Genomic DNA, 18,303 nt, shown 5'->3' with positions numbered 1-18,303 from the left:
ACTCCTCCGAGGCGCAGCTTATCCTGCCGCAGGCGTCGTCTCTGCCCAGGTTTGCCCAGGAGGGTGTGGGGAGCCCGGGACAGCCGCGAGTCCTCCCTGCCTGGATCACACGAGTGCCATCCCAGATGGATGCGCTGCTCGGCACAGGGAAGCTGGTGCATTCTAATTGCTGGCATCTTTACTTGTTACGAGTGTAATTGTGAGTAGACGTTTGTTTTTGTATTGATAATTAGGGACTGGAACAGATGGCGAAGGCTTAGTTTAAAGTAATGTGTCCATTAAAGAAAATCTACTGTATACAGCTGAAGATTCTTCACTCCAAGAGAGCTCAGCTCTCGGTAGCAGAGCTCCTCTCTCCCTAATGAGGAGTTGGGCCATCACAGCCTGGCCAGCAGAGCCTCTGATCCCAGAGACTTCTCCCAACGAACGTGTTGAGCTCCCTCCTGATGACAGAGCATCCCCAGGTGTCCGCTGTGCCCAGGTGGGCAGGTGTGCAGGGAAATGCTGGAGGAGCGTGCCTGGGCAGGGGAGGGGGTGGCAGTGTCTTGGGCACAGAGCCTGGGGTGGTGGGGCTGCTTGATGCAGGTGACAGGTGACACGGTTCTCTCGACGTGGCCAATGATGCTGTGCTGGATGTCAGAGGCACAGGGAAAGGATGTTCCCCTGGGGCTTTAATTAATGCCCTGTGCCAATTAACGAGGACTGGTCCTCGTGGAATGGCGAGGCAGGTGGGAGGGGAGGTGCAAGGTGTCCATGTGGCTTCTCTACTCATTAGGGCTGCTCAGGCACTGATCTGCACTAATCCCCTCGTTAGCAGCATTCCCTGCCTGTCCTCCTTGCCCAATCCCAAGTGATGGATAGGTGGGGGATTGATCCTCTGTCCCCTGGCCTGTAGGGATATTTTGCAGATGTGGGTGCTGGGATCTCTGTCTTGTTCCCCATTTATCTGCGAGGATTTGGGATCTACGAACCCTCTCCTGTTGAAGGAGGGTGCTCAGCAGCCATAGCCCTGAGCAGCCCAGCCATAAATGCCCTACCAAGGTCATAGTGTCACTTTTTCCTCCCAGAAAATGAAGTAAAAGCCAAGGTTTCCTCCAAGAGGAAATAGGAGAGGTCAATAGGAAGTTGCTGAGCCATGTCCTTCTGATGCCAGTGCCTCTGCAGTGACAGGGCTGGGTGAACTCAGCAGGAATTTGAACTCAAAGAGGGGATTTAACCATCTTATTGTGTTAAAAAAAAAAAACCCTCCCAGATTAACCATTTTGCCAGTTTATGGATCTTCTTGTCTATGCAGTGCCCTTGGGAGATAGGACAGGATCCTTTGCAAATTCCATTGCATTTCCTTTGTTTTGCAAATTGCTTTGGGAACATGGAGCCGTGGAAATGCAAGTGTTCTTCACAAAAATGGGATCTGGTATTCAGCAAGCCAATAATTACACACTTGAGAGAGACATGGATTATTTGTTTCAGAGTTGCTCAAGCCCGGGTGCTTGGTGGTGTTCAAGCACCCCAACTATCAGAGCTTTTTACTATTTATACATTTTAGCAATAAAAAAAATTAGCATTTATTGGCTACAACATTCTCTTATTAATTAATATCCTGTCTTCTGTTGGTTAATGACTGTCTTGTTTCTCATGCTAGTTAGTCCACATGCTCAGTGTTTCTCTTCTTTTGGGTTAGTGGCCTGTGAGTCGATGGTCATGATCTGCCCCTGCTGGAATTGCCTTTTACCCATCAGAGCCGATTTCAGCACAATTGCTGAAATTATTTATTAGTTTCTTCCTTATTTTGGGGGTTCTGCCGAATGTCCTTGTGGCCTCTAAGTTCTGCATTCTGTGTGCCCAGTGGCACATCACACACATCCTTCTTCCCCATCCTTCTCCCCTAGGACTGAGATCATTGAAACATGTAGAGCCCTAGACCTCAACAAGGCAATTCTACCAACAAGGAATTTCTCTTTCCAACACCTGGACACCACTTAGAGCTTGTGAGCTGCTGTTTCACGGGTGAAACCTCCTTTCTTGTGGATTACACTTGAAAGTTACAAAGATCAAACATTAATGAGCATCCTTTCTTAAGAAAATTTTACATAATCCACATTTTGCATCACAAGCTCTGCATGGTGGTGGAAACTTCTTAAATGTGACCCCCCTGGCCACAGGCCACAGAATCACCTAGGGACTCTAGAAACATCCAAAAAAGCTTCTCTGTGGTTCCTTTCCATTTATTCATTTATTGTTAATTAATTTCTCTATTTAGTGAGTTATCTTGAGGTCATCTTCAGCATTGCTGCTGCGCCTTCCTGCTTTCCTTCTGGAATGTGGAGCTTTGGGGAGGAGCTCGAGAGGAGGGAAGGGCTGAGGCTTTGGGAGGGGTCCTGGTGAGTGTCATCTGGGAGCAGAGCTGGTCCTCGTGTGCTGCTGTCCCACAGGGTGGCTGTGCTTTATCAAAAGTACATTCCTCTGTCAAAGCCCAGGGAAGGAAGCTGGAAGTGTGTGGAACAGGAAAGGAGATGATGGAGTGAAAAGCCTTTCTGAATAAACCTTTGGAAGAAGTGCCCTTCCTGTAATGGAGCCTGTCCTTATTTATCACAGAGGGTTGATGAGCCAGCTTGGGTCCCAGCCTGGCCATGGTCCTCGTGTCTCCCTGTTCTCCTCTGTGTGGCACAAGCACACCCTGTTTGCTTTGGGGGAGAGCACCAGGTGTTTTAGGGGCTCTCAGAGCATCCATCCCTCGCCATGCAGCCCACTGGCAGGGGGCACTGGAAGATGTTTGCATGGCCTGTCCCTTCCACCTCCACATCCATTTATGCTTCTACACATCTTCCTGCTCATTTAAAGGGCTATTTCAAGGATTAATGGCTGCTTAATTAGGGGCTGGGATGTTTGGAAGGGAAGGAAGGCATGGAGGTGGTGGGAAGGTGAAGGATGGTGAGAGCAGAAACTTGCTGGAGATCTGGAGCATAAACCCCTGGCCCCCTTGACAGGACAAGGGGGAATGGCTTCCCACTGCCAGAGGGAAGGGTTAGATGGGATACTGGGAAGAAATCCTTCCTTGTGAGGATGACAGAGCCCTGGCACAGCTTCCCAGAGAAGCTGTGGCTGCCCCTGGGCACCTGGAAGTGTCCAAGGCCAGGCTGGACAGGGCTTGGAGCAACCTGGGATAGTGGAAGGTGTCCCTGCCCATGGCAGGGGCTGGAATGGGGTGAGCTTTAAGGTTCTTTCCAATCCAAATCATTCCTGGTTTCCATGATTCAAAGCTGGAGAGGAATTGGAGCTGGGATATTTAATTTTTAGCTGCCTTCTGCCAAATGGAAAATGACCAAAACTATAAAGTGACGTGTGACAGCGTGAAGGTCACCACGCTTTTCTGTTTCCTATGTGGAGCAGGAGTGAAACATCTCCTCTCCGAGGGCACTGTGAGCAGGAACAGCCTGGCACTGTGCAAAGCAGGGGGCTGTGGGCTTTGGACGCCTCTGGCTGTGCCAGGGCAGCATCCTGGGGCCTTTGGGGTGCATTGGGGGTGCAGAAGCTTTTCCAGCTTCCAGCCACTTTTCACTCCATGCCTTGCTGTCCCTGCCCTGGGGCCACACTCACCCCTGGGAGGGGTTTTAGGAGCGTTTATCACTGGTGTCAGGGTGGGGAGTTCCTGGTTAGGCTTCTCCAGCTCTGCATCCTGGAGCGGCCGGCAAAGGGAGGGGTTGGAAGATTAATCGGAGTCTTGTTTCCCGCTTGTGATTGCTGGAGCAGCCGTGGAGAGATTAAAAGCAGCAGCCTGGCAGCAGCACAGATTCCTGGACTGATTTTTATTTCCTGACCTTTATTTCTCTGGTTGCACCCCTTTTCCTGGCACTGCTGTGAGTACCTGGGAGCAATCAGGAAAGGGGAGGGATTGGGGATGCTCAGTTCTGCCAGTTGCCCATGGCACATCTCCTCCTCCTGTTTGGTCGGGATGCAGGAATTGAGGCAATTAATCTGCATGTCTGCTTGCTGCAAACAAATAAATAAAACCTGGAAGGTTTTCCCCATCTGTTTCTTTATGGTGTCGCTCTTGCTATTATTCTTGTTGTGTTTTGTTGTTTTGGTTTATTTTTTAGTGTCTAAAAGTAGGAAATGATGTGACTCTGAAATACAGCATCTTTTGATTTTTATTGTTTTTTGGTGTTGGTGGTATTATTTTCCTTTCCTGGGTAGGGGAGGGTCAGAGCTGGCAGTGTGAGCTGAGTTCAGGCCATGACTCCTTGCAAAGAGTCCTGTCCCACACCATTTGCTCCAGAGCTAAACTGCCTTGAGTCCATTAGGGCAGCTGCTGTTGATTCCTGAGTTCCCCAAGGATCAGGTGCATGCTCTGGGAAAGCAACTGAATGTTTTCCCATGTCTCTGTGCTCATAAAGTAATGGAACACTTCGGGAATAACTAGTTTACTTACCTTTCCTTTTGTTTCCTCAGAAACTTTGATGGATACGCGGACGGCGACGGCCGAGCTGGGCTGGACTGCCAACCCACCTTCAGGGGTAAGTTCCACTTGTCCACCTGACCCTTATGGGGTCTAGGGGGGGTCCATGCTTGTTACCCCACTATTTGTAGGGGTGAAGTGCTGGTGGGAAGCCAGAGGAGTCACAGTGGCAACAGCAGTGCCCTGTAGGGCTGGTGCGGAGTGCCAGGGCATGGCTGAGCCAGGCTGAGCATCCTTCCCCGAGCCAATACTGGGGCCTTGGTGAAGATGGAGCTTGTCTCCATCTCCATGCTGTCTCCCTCATGAAGGGTTCAGCCCCATCACTGCTCTCCATCACCCTGCTCGTGCCTTCCCTCTCCCTGTGCCAAAAGGCTTGTAATTAGGAAACATTAGCAGGCTCCAAACAGCTTTCATACCTGGAACATCATCCATAATTGCACTCGGCAGTGCTCTTCCTTGGCTATTAATGTCACTTTTATGAAGTAATGAGGAACCAAACACCCTGAGGCACTTAAAACATCTTTTTTATATAATATGAGCCTTTGAGGAATGGAAGCATAAAATAACCTGACTCACATTCTCCTGGCAGAAAAAGTGAGAGATGGAGCTGCAGGTGGGAGGGGATGTGAGCTGATGGATGGGCACCACGGTGGGACAGGCAGGCTGGGAGCAGCAGCAAGGCCTGTCCCTGGAGACTCCAGGATGTGGCACCAGAGGGGAAAGGAGCCAGGCTGCATCCTTGATCGGGTGTCACTGGCTTGGCCAAATCTTCAAAATAAATTATTTTGCAAACCATCACCAAAGCTGGGCCACACCTGCAGCAGGCATGAAATCCACTCCAGACATGTCAAAACCCCTTGAATTGGGGTATTTTGCTATTGAATTGCTTTGGAAAAATTCTGGGCCCAGATAAATTGCTGGAAAAATGCAGGAGGGGCACGTGCAGGTGATGGAGACAGGATATAAATAGCTGCCTGCAGCTGCTGTCACTGAAAGCCTGTGTGAGGCAGGCGGGGGGCTTGTGTTGTAAGGCACGGTGGTCTCACCCTCTGCAGAGCAGCACAGTAAAACCCTTCCCCAGCCCTACCCCTGCATCCCACCGTGTGCATCCCTCTGTGCCTCCCTGCAGCCATCCAATTCTCACTCCTCTGAGAGTTCCTGAGGAGGCTTCTGCTTTACAGGAGTGTGTATTAAATCTTCCACCAAGTATTTAAAATGCCAAGTCTTTTATCTAGAATCATGGAATCACATTATCCTTTAGGTTTGAAAAACCCTCTCACACCATCAAGTCCAACCATTAACCCAGCACTGCCAAAACCACCACTGATCCATGCTCCCATGTGCCACAAAATCTGTATGGACAGATTTTAAATCCCTCCAGGAATGGGGACTCCACCACTGCCCTGGGCAGCTGTAACAGAGCTGGACACCCCTTTCTGGGAAGGAATTTTCCCCAATATCCAATCTGAACCTCTCCTGGCACAGCTGGAGGCCATTTCCTCTTCTGCTGTCCCTGTTCCCTGGGAGCAGATCCTGACCCTCCCCAGCTGTCCCCTCCTGTCAGGGAGTTGTGCAGAGCCAGAAGGTTCCCCCTGAGCCTCCTTTTCTCCAGGCTCAGCCCCTTTCCCAGCTCCCTCAGCCTCTCCTGGTGCCCCAGACACTTCCCCAGCTCTGTTCCCTTCCCTGGACACACTCCAGCCCCTCAGTGTCCTTTTTGTCATGAGGGGCCCAGAACTGTACACAGGACTGGAGGTGCCCCAGCAGTGCCCAGCACAGGGGGTGGTCACTGTCCTAGTCCTGCTGGTCACACTATTCCTGACAGGATGAGAGGCTGCTGGGTATCAGCTCCTTCTCTGAGGCTGCTCCCATCTCTCTTGGGGCTGGAGGCACAGGGATTTGATGAGCCACCTCTCCTGACCCTGAGTTGCCATTGGCATGGGCTCTGTGCAGGCTTTGGGTCCCTTTTGGATCCCTTTGGGTGGTGGCTCCCCATGGTATGCTGAGCTCCCAGAGGGGCTCTTTACCCCAGCTCACAGCCCTGGCCCAGGCTTGGGATGGGGGCTGTTGATGTTCATGTTGGGGCCTGATACCAGCCAGGCTGCAGGGGCTGTGGTCTCCCAGGATGGGCTGTTGCAGGATGTGGACTCTCCTCCTCTTCCTGATGGACGTGCTTTAAATCTTAGTGGAGACATAGAACAACATTGACTTAATCCCCAGCTCCCTGTGAATTATTTAGTAGTATCTCATCAAAATGATGCATTTGTTGCTGTTAGAGCAGTGGTGGCAGCAGCTGCTGGCACTGTAGGTCCTTCCAGCCACAGGGACCTGCTGCTCCCAGTGCCCACTGCCAGCAGTGCTCAACCCAAAGGATGCACAAGGCAGTGCCAGGATCTGGCCCTGGCCTCTTCTGATGGTTTTCCAAGGGCATTTCATATTCCTAAATGAAACCTTGAGGTGCAGCAGAGTTTTTTGGCAGGTTTAGGCTCTGAGTTTTGAGACTATGAGGTTTTCGAGGATAAAAAGAAGGATTCCTGTAGTAAAGACAGTGGAGCCGTGGGGCTGGTGTCAAAGCTCGTTGTCTGGCCTTAATTGGAGGCAGGGCTGTAATGCAAAGCCCAGGTGGGAGCAGCAAACGATGGCAACTCCCTTGGTCAGGGAGAATTGTACAGCTCCTGCTCTGCAAAAGTGTCTGGTAATGAAGGGGAGCTGAATCCCCATGCCTTGTGCATTGGGGAGAGGGGCTTTTGCAGCACTTTCCTGGCATGGGATGAGAAGGAAGAACACTGAACTGGGTAAGGGAGGCTTTATTGCTGGTTTGGTAACCGTGGCTTAACAACAATGTGCAGCCTTGAGTTCTGATCTAGGCTTAAGTGTAGCAGAGCTGAGTAGGTGGGCCTGGGAGTGAATGTGCTGCTGCACTTGTTGGCAGCGTGAAGAGGACCCTGCTTTGAAAATAAAACAAAAACTTGTATTTTGTTACATCAGGGCTGTAGTTCACTGGAGGGAAGCTTAGGGATGAGTTGGAAAATGTCATTGTTCAATGGAAAAGGGAAGAGGGGAAAAATCTGTGGGGTTTCAGGGCTGGCTGTGGTGCATCAGCTTGTCAGGACTCAGTGTGACAGGGCAGGGTGGCATCACCCGTTGTACCCTGTGTAAACACAAGCATGAACGCTGCTGCAGCATCGCTTCTGGAAATTATCCCTGATACTGAGGGAGCTGCTTGGAGATTGCCATATGAATAATGCTGTTATGAGGAGACTGTAAACATGGATTAGTTAAAATGAATGGATTATGAGGTTGTAAATCTGTCTGTAGGACTCTAATGCCATCATAGACTATTCACAGTTTGCCGCTATCCCTTAATTGAAATTGTAGCCTGGATTATATTAATGCCCTTCTATAAATCGAATTGCGAATCTATATTCCCTCTCTCCACAGCAGTAATGTTTTATTTAGTTGGTTTTCTTTGCCGGGGGAAATGATCCCGTTGTGCCGGGAGCTTGGGGTCAGGCTTGCTCTCCAGCCCACGCACTGGCTCAGGCTTTAATGAAGCTGTAGCCTCATGTGCTGCCTTCCCTCCTGCCTCCAGATGCCTGGGCCATCTTTCTTCCCATTTTTACATCGTCTCAGGGCAGATAAGGCAGTTGCCTCCATGGAAAAGACAGTTTAGCATCAATGGGGAGAGGCATGGAGGGGTAAGAGGATGAGGATTTCTTCTGGTCCTGGCCTGGTTGATGTTCGTGCATGTGCATCACATTGCGTACCCATAACCACATTCCTTATCCCCTTTGGAGCTTTGGGATTGTTCTCTCAGCCCTGCCCTGTGCAGGGTGAGCAGCCATCACCTGTCCCTCTTCCTGCTTCTCACCACTCGTCCCTGCTCCTTTCTGCAGTGGGAAGAAGTCAGCGGCTACGACGAGAACCTCAACACCATCCGTACGTACCAGGTGTGCAACGTCTTCGAGCCCAACCAGAACAACTGGCTCCTCACCACCTTCATCAACCGGCGCGGGGCTCACCGCATCTACACCGAGATGCGCTTCACTGTGCGGGACTGCAGCAGCCTCCCCAACGTCCCCGGCTCCTGCAAGGAGACCTTCAACCTCTACTACTACGAGACAGACTCTGTCATTGCCACCAAGAAGTCTGCCTTCTGGACGGAGGCACCCTACCTCAAAGTGGACACCATCGCTGCTGACGAGAGCTTCTCGCAGGTGGACTTTGGGGGCCGGCTGATGAAGGTGAACACGGAAGTGAGAAGTTTCGGGCCCCTGACCCGCAATGGCTTTTACCTGGCTTTCCAGGACTACGGGGCTTGCATGTCTCTGCTGTCTGTCAGGGTCTTCTTCAAGAAGTGCCCCAGCGTGGTGCAGAACTTCGCCATCTTCCCGGAGACCATGACGGGTGCGGAGAGCACGTCTCTGGTGACGGCGCGCGGCACCTGCATCCCCAACGCCGAGGAGGTGGACGTGCCCATCAAGCTGTACTGCAACGGCGACGGCGAGTGGATGGTGCCCATCGGCCGCTGCACCTGCAAGGCTGGCTACGAGCCCGAGAACAACGTGGCTTGCAGAGGTAAGGCTGGCTTTGGGCAACAAGCCCTTTGTGTTTGTTTTAGGGTAAAACGTTTGTCCCCAAGCAGTTTTGTGTGGTTTTGCTCTGGGGAGCAGTGGCCAGCCTGTGGTTTTTCAGTGTGCTCTGGTCAGTGGCCAGACCTGGTGAGCAGCGTGGTGAGGGTGTGGGTGCCGGTGCTGCTGCCACCTTTCTGGAAGTCACCTCTGTGATGTGGTGCCTTCAAAGTGCTGTGCTCGCCAGCCAGGCTCTTTCATCTGCCTCGTTATTTCCCTGACAGAGCCGGGCAGCTGCCGTCGGGCCTGGCTGCCGTGGGGCTGCTCTGATTCTCGGTGTTAATTGGAATTGTTGTGCTGGTTTTTGGGTTCCCCAGCCACGCTGCCAGCTTGCTGCTGCCTGCTGGAGCCCTGCAGTGTGAGGTTATAAATAGGGAAACAGAGCTCACTGCTTTTCATCTCGTTTTGCCCTTGTGGTGAATATTTCCCAAATACCATTGGAGCATTGTTTTTTGTTTTTTTTAATTGGCTGGCCTTTCCTGCTCTCCCAGATTAAGGTATTGGTTTTACATGCTGCATAGAAGGAGGGGAAAGGAGAGGACTTTTTGCTCACCCTGTTTTATCACTTCTAAATAGCTTCTAGCAGGTCAACACCACCAGGATAAGGAAGGGTTGGGAAGAAGGAGAAGGTCAAACTGCTTAAGGGCTGGTTTGGCAGGTTGTGATGGGAAGAGGTTCTTGGATCTCTTTTGGTGCAGATGGGGGAATGTGTGTACCACCAGGCTTGGCTAGGATGCTCCTTGGGGAGTCCCTCAAGGTGTTCCTTTCCACTTGAACTCTGGATATCTGGATTCAGGCTATGGGGAAGCTTGTTTGATTGTTTGTTCTAAACCTGGGATTTTGTGTAGGTTTTCACCATGCAAAGCCTCATTCCTACCTGGCCAAGGTGGGGGTGGTGACACCTTCCTGTGCCAGGGCTCTGACTACCAGGAAACCCCCAGAATCCTTTCTCAAACAGCATGGCTGGGGGATTCCTATGAGTTTTGTGGTTGTAGGGTGTTTTTGTTCCTACCAGGAGATTGCTGTGAGGAGCTGAAGTGCTCAGTCAGAGGGAGGGCTCTCTGCAAGCCGAGTGTTCCTGGCGAGACGTTCCTCTGCTATTGAACCAACACACAGAAAGTACACATGGTTATATGGCAAAATGACATTTCTCATCATTTGAAAACAAATACTAATTTTAGCTAAACACTGGAATGGGAAAGTAATGTCACTTTGCCAGAAATGGAGGAAAACAGTGACAATGTAAAACTGTGGGCTTTGGTTGTGTATACCTTTCTGCCAGCTGGATGAAGGTGGGGTCTTGAGTGCTCCTGACCCTTGGGAGAACCATGATGCTTCTTCTCAATGCTTGGGGAAGGGCAGAGGATTGACAACAGCAGGATGAGAAGCGTGGGAGCAAACCTGCTGAGGGTGGGGGTTAGACCCATCTCCATGGCTTTTTTAATTTCCTTTCCTTGTGCAAACTCTACCAGGGTTGTGAAATGTTCATGCTGTCAAAGCTCCAACAGGCAGACCCCAGGAAATTAGGGATTTGTTGGGTTTTCTGTGCCCTGTTGCCTGTCTCCAGCTGTACTCCCACTCCTTAGCACTGATCCCCAAGGAGAAACTGCTGAGCTCCTGGTGAGCTCATGGGGAGTGTGCTTTATATTCAGACTCCTTGAGGCAAAGATTAGGGATCCTGGCAGCTCCAGGGAGTAGAAATACCCTTTACAGATTGACTGGCAGTTTGTATGATCCTGAAAGGCACCAGAGTACGTGGTGGGCACAGGGCAAGCGGGTGTTAAATGGCACCAGGCTCATCTGTGATGACAGGAATGTGCTGTTTGATGATTCCATGGGTGCTGCTGAGATGCTGTCTGTGGAGGAGAGCTCTGATGGCTGCCTTTCCCAGTCCTGTTGAGTATTTTCCAGTTCCCACGTCAGGAGGGCAGAGAAGAGGTTGGGATGGCACAAGACCTGTGTGTCTGAAGGTCCTCCTTAATGCTGCTGAGGAACCCAAATCCAGTATATCCCCCATCCCCTTGAGGTTCACTAAAACACCCCCTAAAAGCTTGATCCAGGGTTAACATCAGGAATTTTGGAAAATTACCTGCGTTTGAATAAAAATCTGACCTTGGGCTGGGCTCTGGCTCCCTGGTAGTTCATTGGCCATCAAGTTCCTCCTTGTATCTCCATGGACCTTGGAGCTGGCAAGGGAAGATCTAAGCCCACTGCTTCATGAAGGTTGGTGGGCAGGAGGTGGCACATGGCAAAGTTTAGAAATAGAAATGCCTTGGTTTTCTGTGTGGCTTTGTTTCTCAGAAGGGGTTGTATTCCTCTGCCTGGCAGGGAAGCTGCTGGGATTGCACCCTGGCTCCTGGGAAGCACACACTCCTGACATCTGCTCCAAGCCTTCATCAGCCTGAGTTGAGACACTTAACAAGCCTGTAGGAATTGTCACCAAGGAAAAAAAACCAAAAAAAGAAAATCCCTCAGTATTTGAAGGCTGAAAAAATAGGCTTAATTCCTGCGTGGTGGGGAAAAAGATAGCGTTGGATTGCTCAGCTCCCCCAGCTCTGTCTCATCCCTCAGTCCCCTGGGAAGGAGGCTGTGCCTGTCGTGGGGCCATTAGACCAGAGTGGGTTCGTGCTGACACTGGAGCTTGGGCCACTCCGGCTTTCATTAATACCAGCTTTTAGTGGCACTTACAGCTCGAGGGATGCACGGGCACAACTTCATCTTTGTTGAGGGTACTCAGAGCCCTGAGGAGATTATCCTCATGTTTTGGGGTCAGAGGGATGGGGGGCTGCTCCCACCACTGTGCCAGGATGGGCGTGGGGCAGAGGGGGATTGTCTTTGTGCATCAGCCCCGTTGTTTGTTCCCATCCCAGGCTGCTTTGGCACAGCCTCCCTGGCGCAGCTCTAGCTGTATGCCAAAGCCCAGTGGAGTGTCCACCCTATCCCCTGGGACACCCTGTGCCCCTGGGGGCGGTGGGTCAGGGTGGGAGGGAGGCTGTGCCTGAATCCCAAATGAATAATTCATTTGGCGTGTGAGAGAGCCCACGCTCTCCTCGGGCTGATATTAAATCCATTCGTCTTGCTCTGCCCCGTCCCTCAGCCCTGCTTTATGGCTTCCTTGTGTGGTCAAGGGACAATGCATCATCGTGCTGGGGAAGAGGTGGGAGGGAAGGTGGCAGCCGGGATCACTGGGAGGTGGGGGAAACCTTGGATGAGTATGCTGGGTGGATTTTGCTTTTTCTCCTCAAGGAACATTGTTAAATCCTTTCTCTCCTGGTGTTTGAAACCTGATGACGGCAAAAGAACCCCTCGCTAGATTGTTGGCAGTTGTGTCTCTTGGCTTTCATCCCTTTTGACTTTGAGGACTGAGCACTGTATTTCTGTCTGCTGGAATCACGCTGGCTTTCTCTCTGACCTTCCCAGTGCCGGGCACTAACTCGGCTACACGGAGAAGGAAAAAGTCTGGGACTGAACTGGCTTTGTGCTGAATTTCTATGTTGTATTTATAAACTCAGGAAGAAGGGGTGAGAGAGCAGTCCTGCTGTTTCCTGGCCTTGTCTCACTTTCAGTTTTCCCCTCCTGGCAAATTCCTGTGCTGGCGCGTTCGGGAGCCTCCAATCTGCTGGCCTGTCTGCTACAGCAGCTGGAAATCTGACCTGGCAGGGGGAAAAATCAAAATAAACCCCACAAAACAAGAGCAAAGCTGGGCTGTATTGCCTGCGATGCAAAGGCTGCTCACCAAGCAGCTTTGCTTCCCGGCATCCCTGCCTTTCCACGCATCAGCCGCTCCCCTATCCCGTCTCCAGCCAGGTCCCCCCATCCCTCCTCACCTGCTGATCCGTGTGCCGGGCTCTGTGTGGGTTTATCCTCATCCCCTTCATCCCTTTGATTTCTCTGTCTCCTTTCTGTGTTCGTTCTTCCCTTCTGCCTTTTGTGTGGAGGAATGGATTGGGGAAAGGAGCAGCGGGAGGGGCACGTCTGACCTTGAATGTTGAAGAGTGAGCAGCTCCATGCTGGTTCCCCTGTTATCCTCCCCCCCTGCCGAGCAGCCCTGGTGATAATTATTGATTTCCTCTACTTATCCATCACAGAAGATTGGAAACAATGTGATTTATAAAGTGATTTTTTAAATAATTGTGAACATTTTGCAATTAGTAGTAGAACAATTTGCTATCATTTAAAACAAGGGAATTGTCAAGTTTTCCCAATGAAGTTGTTGCTTGTGTTGAGAAGTGGGAATTTTTGGTCTCTGGCTGTGCCCTTGCCTGCCTTTCCCCTGCTCCATGGTCCAGCTTGGTGCCCCTGCACCATTTTGGGGCACCCAGGAGAGGTTTTTTTGGGCGTTGAAGGTGATGTTGGTTTTGTCCCATGGGTGAATGGCAGCAAGGGACGCATGGGGACACAGGACCCTGCTCCCCTTTAGTGTATCTATCCCATCCCAGTGTGCTGCATCCCAGTTGCCCAGCATGGGGCAGGGTCAGCACACCAGGCATTGGCAGGGGCTTTTAAGAATGGCTTAATTTTTAATTTTTTTCTCTAATCTGGTGGTCCGTGCACTTCATCTTCTTTTAAGCCTCTGTGCTGACCTCTCTCCTCCCCACCACTCCAGCATCTCATTCCAGCTTACCTGGAATCACCTACAAGTGATTTTTTTTTTTTGAGATTTTATCCTCTAAAACAGGAGGGGAAAAACAGAGGTAAAAAGAAAGTGCTTGCCCTGCTCTTCTCTCCTTCCACCTGCCCTTGGATTTGGTTTAGCAGGGCACAGGATGGGGACAGCAGCATCCCAGAGTGGGCCAGGTAGAACAAGGGCTGGGGACAAAAAAATAAATATTTGGTCTTAAAAACCATCAGCAGTTCCTCAAGCTCTTTCCTGAGGACCAGGTTTAGGTGAACTGGTTTGTTCCCAAACCTTTCCAAACCTGTAGACAAACAGCTGATGCACACTGGGGTCTCTGCCTGGCAGCTGGGTAGAAAGGAGTGTCTGTGACTGATGCTCCTGATGATTGAAGTGTTTTTTTCAGGGATAATGTTTCCCTGTGGGATGGAATTGGTATTTCAAGCTTTCCCCCTACCCAGCATCCCATGGCTGGGCAATGTCAGCACACTGGGGCTGTGGATCCTCCTCCCCATGCATTACTGTGCCTCTGCTCCCTGGGGCTTGGGCACCTGTGACACACTACCCCAATAACCAGCCCAAAAGCTGCTTTTACACCCAAATCAGGGCAGCTGGGGCACTTTCTAGATGTTCAGGGACTGTTTTATTTCAGGCTTAGTTGAACCACAAACCTCTGACTGCTCAAAATTGGCCTTTTTCTCCTTTCTTTTTTTTTAATTTTTTTTTCTTTTGTTTTTGTTTTTTGGCACAATATCAACTTCCCTGCCCTTCTCCCATCCTGCATCAGCCCAAGCCGTTCTCCCTGCTCGGGCTGTGCTGGGAAGTGGCAGCTCTGCCAGCTCCTGCTGAATCCTGGTGGCGATGCTGGCAGGAGGGAGGGATGCTCCCCTTTGTTGGAGGGGCTTTGCCTTTGCCTGGAAGCGATCTCCCGGCTTCCACCACTGGGTGGAACAGGCAGCCCAGTTTTACCACGGCCACATTGTGGAGGAGAAACAGTGGAATCACGAAAAAAAAAAAGAGAGAGAAAAAGAAAAAAAAAAAAGTGTGATTTTTCCTAAATTATGCCTTAGTGAAGGCATCCATTAACCTCAGTAATAATTTTGCAAGGAAAATGTCCAGGAAAACCTTGTTAACTTTTTTCCTAATGAGCGTGATGAGTTTTAATGAAACTCTTAATTAGACATTATTAGCCCAAATGTGTCTCAGATGGATTCAGGTCCTTTTCCTTCTCCCAGCACAGGGATGGGGAAGGTCCATGAGTCCTGGCTGCTGTCAGGGAGGAGGCTTGGGCACCACAGCCACCACTCCCTGTCCCTGTCCCCAAATCACCCCTGTCATCCAGACCTGGCTGAAGGAGAAAAAAGGGACAAACACAGAAAATACCCCAGGCACGCTGTGAGTGGGGGCCAAGTGAGCATTGCAGGGCTGAGATTCCCAAGCTGGACTGTCCCAGCAGTGACTTCAGAGGAATTAGGGAATAGCCCACAAGTTTCCATGTATGGTTTTATTTTCCCACTTACCAATTTTTTTCCTCCTTAAATTGTTTCATGGGCTGTTTATGTATTTCCCTTTCTTATCATGAGAATTTTTGAGTATTAATAGGATTGATTCCAGCCTTAAAACAGGAAGAAACTCCTTCTATTTTCCCACTCACCCAAGGGTCTTTCCTTGCGACTGTTTGTAAATGGAGGCATAAAACTGCTTCCAAACCCTTGTTCTGTTCATGATCCATTTAGGAAACTTTCTGTGGTGGCTGAAGAGCCTGGGGAAATTATTTTTTTTGGGAAATTTTGGGCTGCGGAGCTCCATGCGTGCATTCACGAGTGGCAGTGGGTTGTGAAACCCACCCATGTTTCCCAGCCCAGCAGACGTGGCTGTCACCCCGCTGCCAGCACGGCGGAGCCTTTGCTGTCCCGGCAGGAGCAGGGATTGTTCTCCTGGACAATGGGAGAGCCGCAAGGAAGCCCCAGATCCGGCCCACGTCCGGCACCCGCATTGTTTCACCCTTGTTTGCAAACAGCCAGCACCTGGCAAACCCAGTGACTCAGCCAGGGACTTTTAAAGCCTTTCTATAACCTTTTCCTTTTTGGTTTTTTTTGGGTTGTTTTTGGTTTTTTTTTTTTTAGTCACGAGAGAACTCCTTTGGGAATGGCTCCTCTGGCTGTGGTTTGCCTGCCAAGGGCTGGGAATCTCACCCGTGTTTGGGGCTGTGCTGCACCCTGCAGCCCATGGCACGCTCCAGGCACCACTGCCTCTCCCAGTAGGATAACAGTAATAATTTAAAACATAAAAAAGGGAGTTTTTTACCCTGGCTGGGGAAGGGTCTGGAGCACCAGGAGAGGCTGAGGGAGCTGGGAAAGGGGCTCAGCCTGGAGAAAAGGAGGCTCAGGGGGAACCTTCTGGCTCTGCACAACTCCCTGACAGGAGGGGACAGCTGGGGAGGGTCGGGCTCTGCTCCCAGGGAACAGGGACAGGACAAGAGGAAATGGCCTCAAGAGGTTTAGATTGGGAATTAGGGAAAATTTCTTCACCAAAAGGGCTGCCAAGCCCTGAAACAGGCTACCAAGGGAATAACCATCCCTGGAAGTGTTTGAAAGTTGTGTAGATATGGCACTCGGGGACATGGTTTAGTGGTGGCAATGGCTGTGCTGGGTTAAAGTTTGTAGTCAATGACCCTGGAGGGCTTTTTCAACTGAGTGATTCTGTGAGTCTATAATAATAATAATAATAAAATGGATTTTCCCCCTCAAGCCATGAGATAACTCATCACCACTCCCCTGTGCAAGGCATCATTTGGAAGCTGAGCCGGGCTTCAGTTGGGCTTTGTGGGTCTCCTGCAACCCCTGCTCGAGGAAACAGCCTTCCACGGATAATTTCTGAATAAGTGAGAGACCCAGAGTGGTGAAAAATCCATGGCCCGGGTGGAACGAGCTGCCCTGCTTTCCCCTGGCTGTGTAAGGAGGATTGTGAGGGCTGGATGTGCTAGCTGGGATGCTGCTGAGGAAGGATGGAGCCCGCTGGGATGAGGGAGAAGTAATCAGTGCAGATAGCGAGGCTTTAATTTGCTCCCCTCTCCGAGCCCCGCCAGGCGCTCGGGTGGTGACAAATGGAGCAGTGCCGTGGGTGTCAGCTCCCAGTGTGGTACAAGTGGCCATTTGTCACGCCTGGTGCCTCTGAGCGCAGAGGATGCGTGGAGAGAGGAGCGGGGCCGTTCAATCAAAGCTCTCAAACTGCCCTTTGGAGGAGCCATGGGAAATCCCATCCATCTTCAGCTGCAGCACTCTCGGCCAAGGAGCCTCTGTGCCTCATGTGGGAGCATCAAACCAGAGCTGTGGGCACCCCAAATTAAGTTCTGCACCCACCCCAGGGGGGAATTGCTGTTCTCCCACCCTAGGCTCTAGCAGCAGCCACGAAAATTTTCATTAATGGCATGGAGGGAGATGCATCACTTAGTTTTTGTGTTCAGCCCGGGACTTGTCTGCTTGTGTCACATTTATTGTATGAAGTGGACTTGAGGCAGGAGAGCTGTGGGCTGGGATAGGAGCTGGTCACCTTGGTGTTCTCAGTGTGGCTGCATCCTGCCTGAGCACGGCTGGGCTCCCAAGCAGCAGCACCCCTGTGAGCAGGGAGCAGATCCTGGGATAATGCTGTCCTTGTCTTGTCTCATCCCTTCCCTCCCTGTGGTCTCTTTGGGATGATGCTCTGGTGGATGCAGGCAGAGCTCTGGCATCCCCTTGCTGCTCTGGGGGACAGTGGTGGAGTATGAGCCACAGAGCTGTGTGCCAAGCTGCAGGTGGAGAGCTCCAGCCTCAGGTCTGCTCTCTGGACTTTGCTGCCTAAAATTTGTCTGTAAAAGCAGAGGCATCCTGGAAAATGATATCCAGGGGGAATTATGAATTGAATTTCCATTCTGGCTCTAGCAGCTTTGCTGGGTTTGCAGCCCAGAGAGAAAATTGCCCTTGAGGAGAGACACGATATTGACTTACACTTTTACTTTTTATTTTGTACTTTATTATAGTACATCTTGCATCCAGGCTCAACAGATCTGCCCTGGCCTTGGACATAGCTTTGGTAAGGGTTGGTGCACACTGGCATGTGTCCCCTCCATGGTGCAGAGGGACCTGGTCACCCTCCTCACAAGTAGGGATTACTTTGATATTTGCACTGATGCAAAACAGGGAATTTGAAACAGTTCTGGGCGTGGCAGAAGCGTTCTCTAGCTGTTTGGGCGTTTCCAGGGACTGTCATTCTCTGACTAAATCCAAATCTCCTGGTTCTGCTATGGATATCTGTTTCAGCACACCAGGCAAGCAAGGGTGGCAGTGGTGCAGGAGGGTGACAGGAGAGACCTGGGATTATCACAGATCTCCTGCTCCACATCAGATCTGCTCCTGAGCTCTTAATCATGTGTTATTATTGAAGACAACTTATTCTTAGAGAGCCCAAGGTGCAAATTATGTTTTACAGCTAAGAAAAGCTTCCAGAGCTGCCTACGTACAGTAAATCCCTGCAATCTCGGATATCTTTGATTTACGTGTGGCAGATGTTGAGGATGGAGGAGACCACTCCTTTGTGCCTTGCTATCACCAGCATAGACACAGGTG

The 18,303-nt window shown here is 50.9% G+C and overlaps 1 protein-coding gene across 1 annotated transcript in view; it reads left to right on the top strand.

The window, feature by feature from the left end:
* Positions 1–18,303, top strand: part of EPHB1 (EPH receptor B1) — a 77,152-nt gene that overhangs the window by 20,297 nt on the left and 38,552 nt on the right. The window contains exons 2-3 of the mRNA XM_014870444.2: positions 4,450–4,514; positions 8,350–9,031. Coding sequence (XP_014725930.1) covers positions 4,450–4,514; positions 8,350–9,031 — 747 coding nt within the window. The remainder of the gene's footprint in view (positions 1–4,449; positions 4,515–8,349; positions 9,032–18,303) is intronic.

Source organism: Sturnus vulgaris, chromosome 10, assembly GCF_052056855.1.
Source record: "Sturnus vulgaris isolate bStuVul1 chromosome 10, bStuVul1.hap1, whole genome shotgun sequence".
Lineage (NCBI taxonomy): Eukaryota > Metazoa > Chordata > Aves > Passeriformes > Sturnidae > Sturnus > Sturnus vulgaris.
Note: the sequence above shows the minus strand (reverse complement) of the source record. Positions and strands in the feature narration are given on the sequence as shown.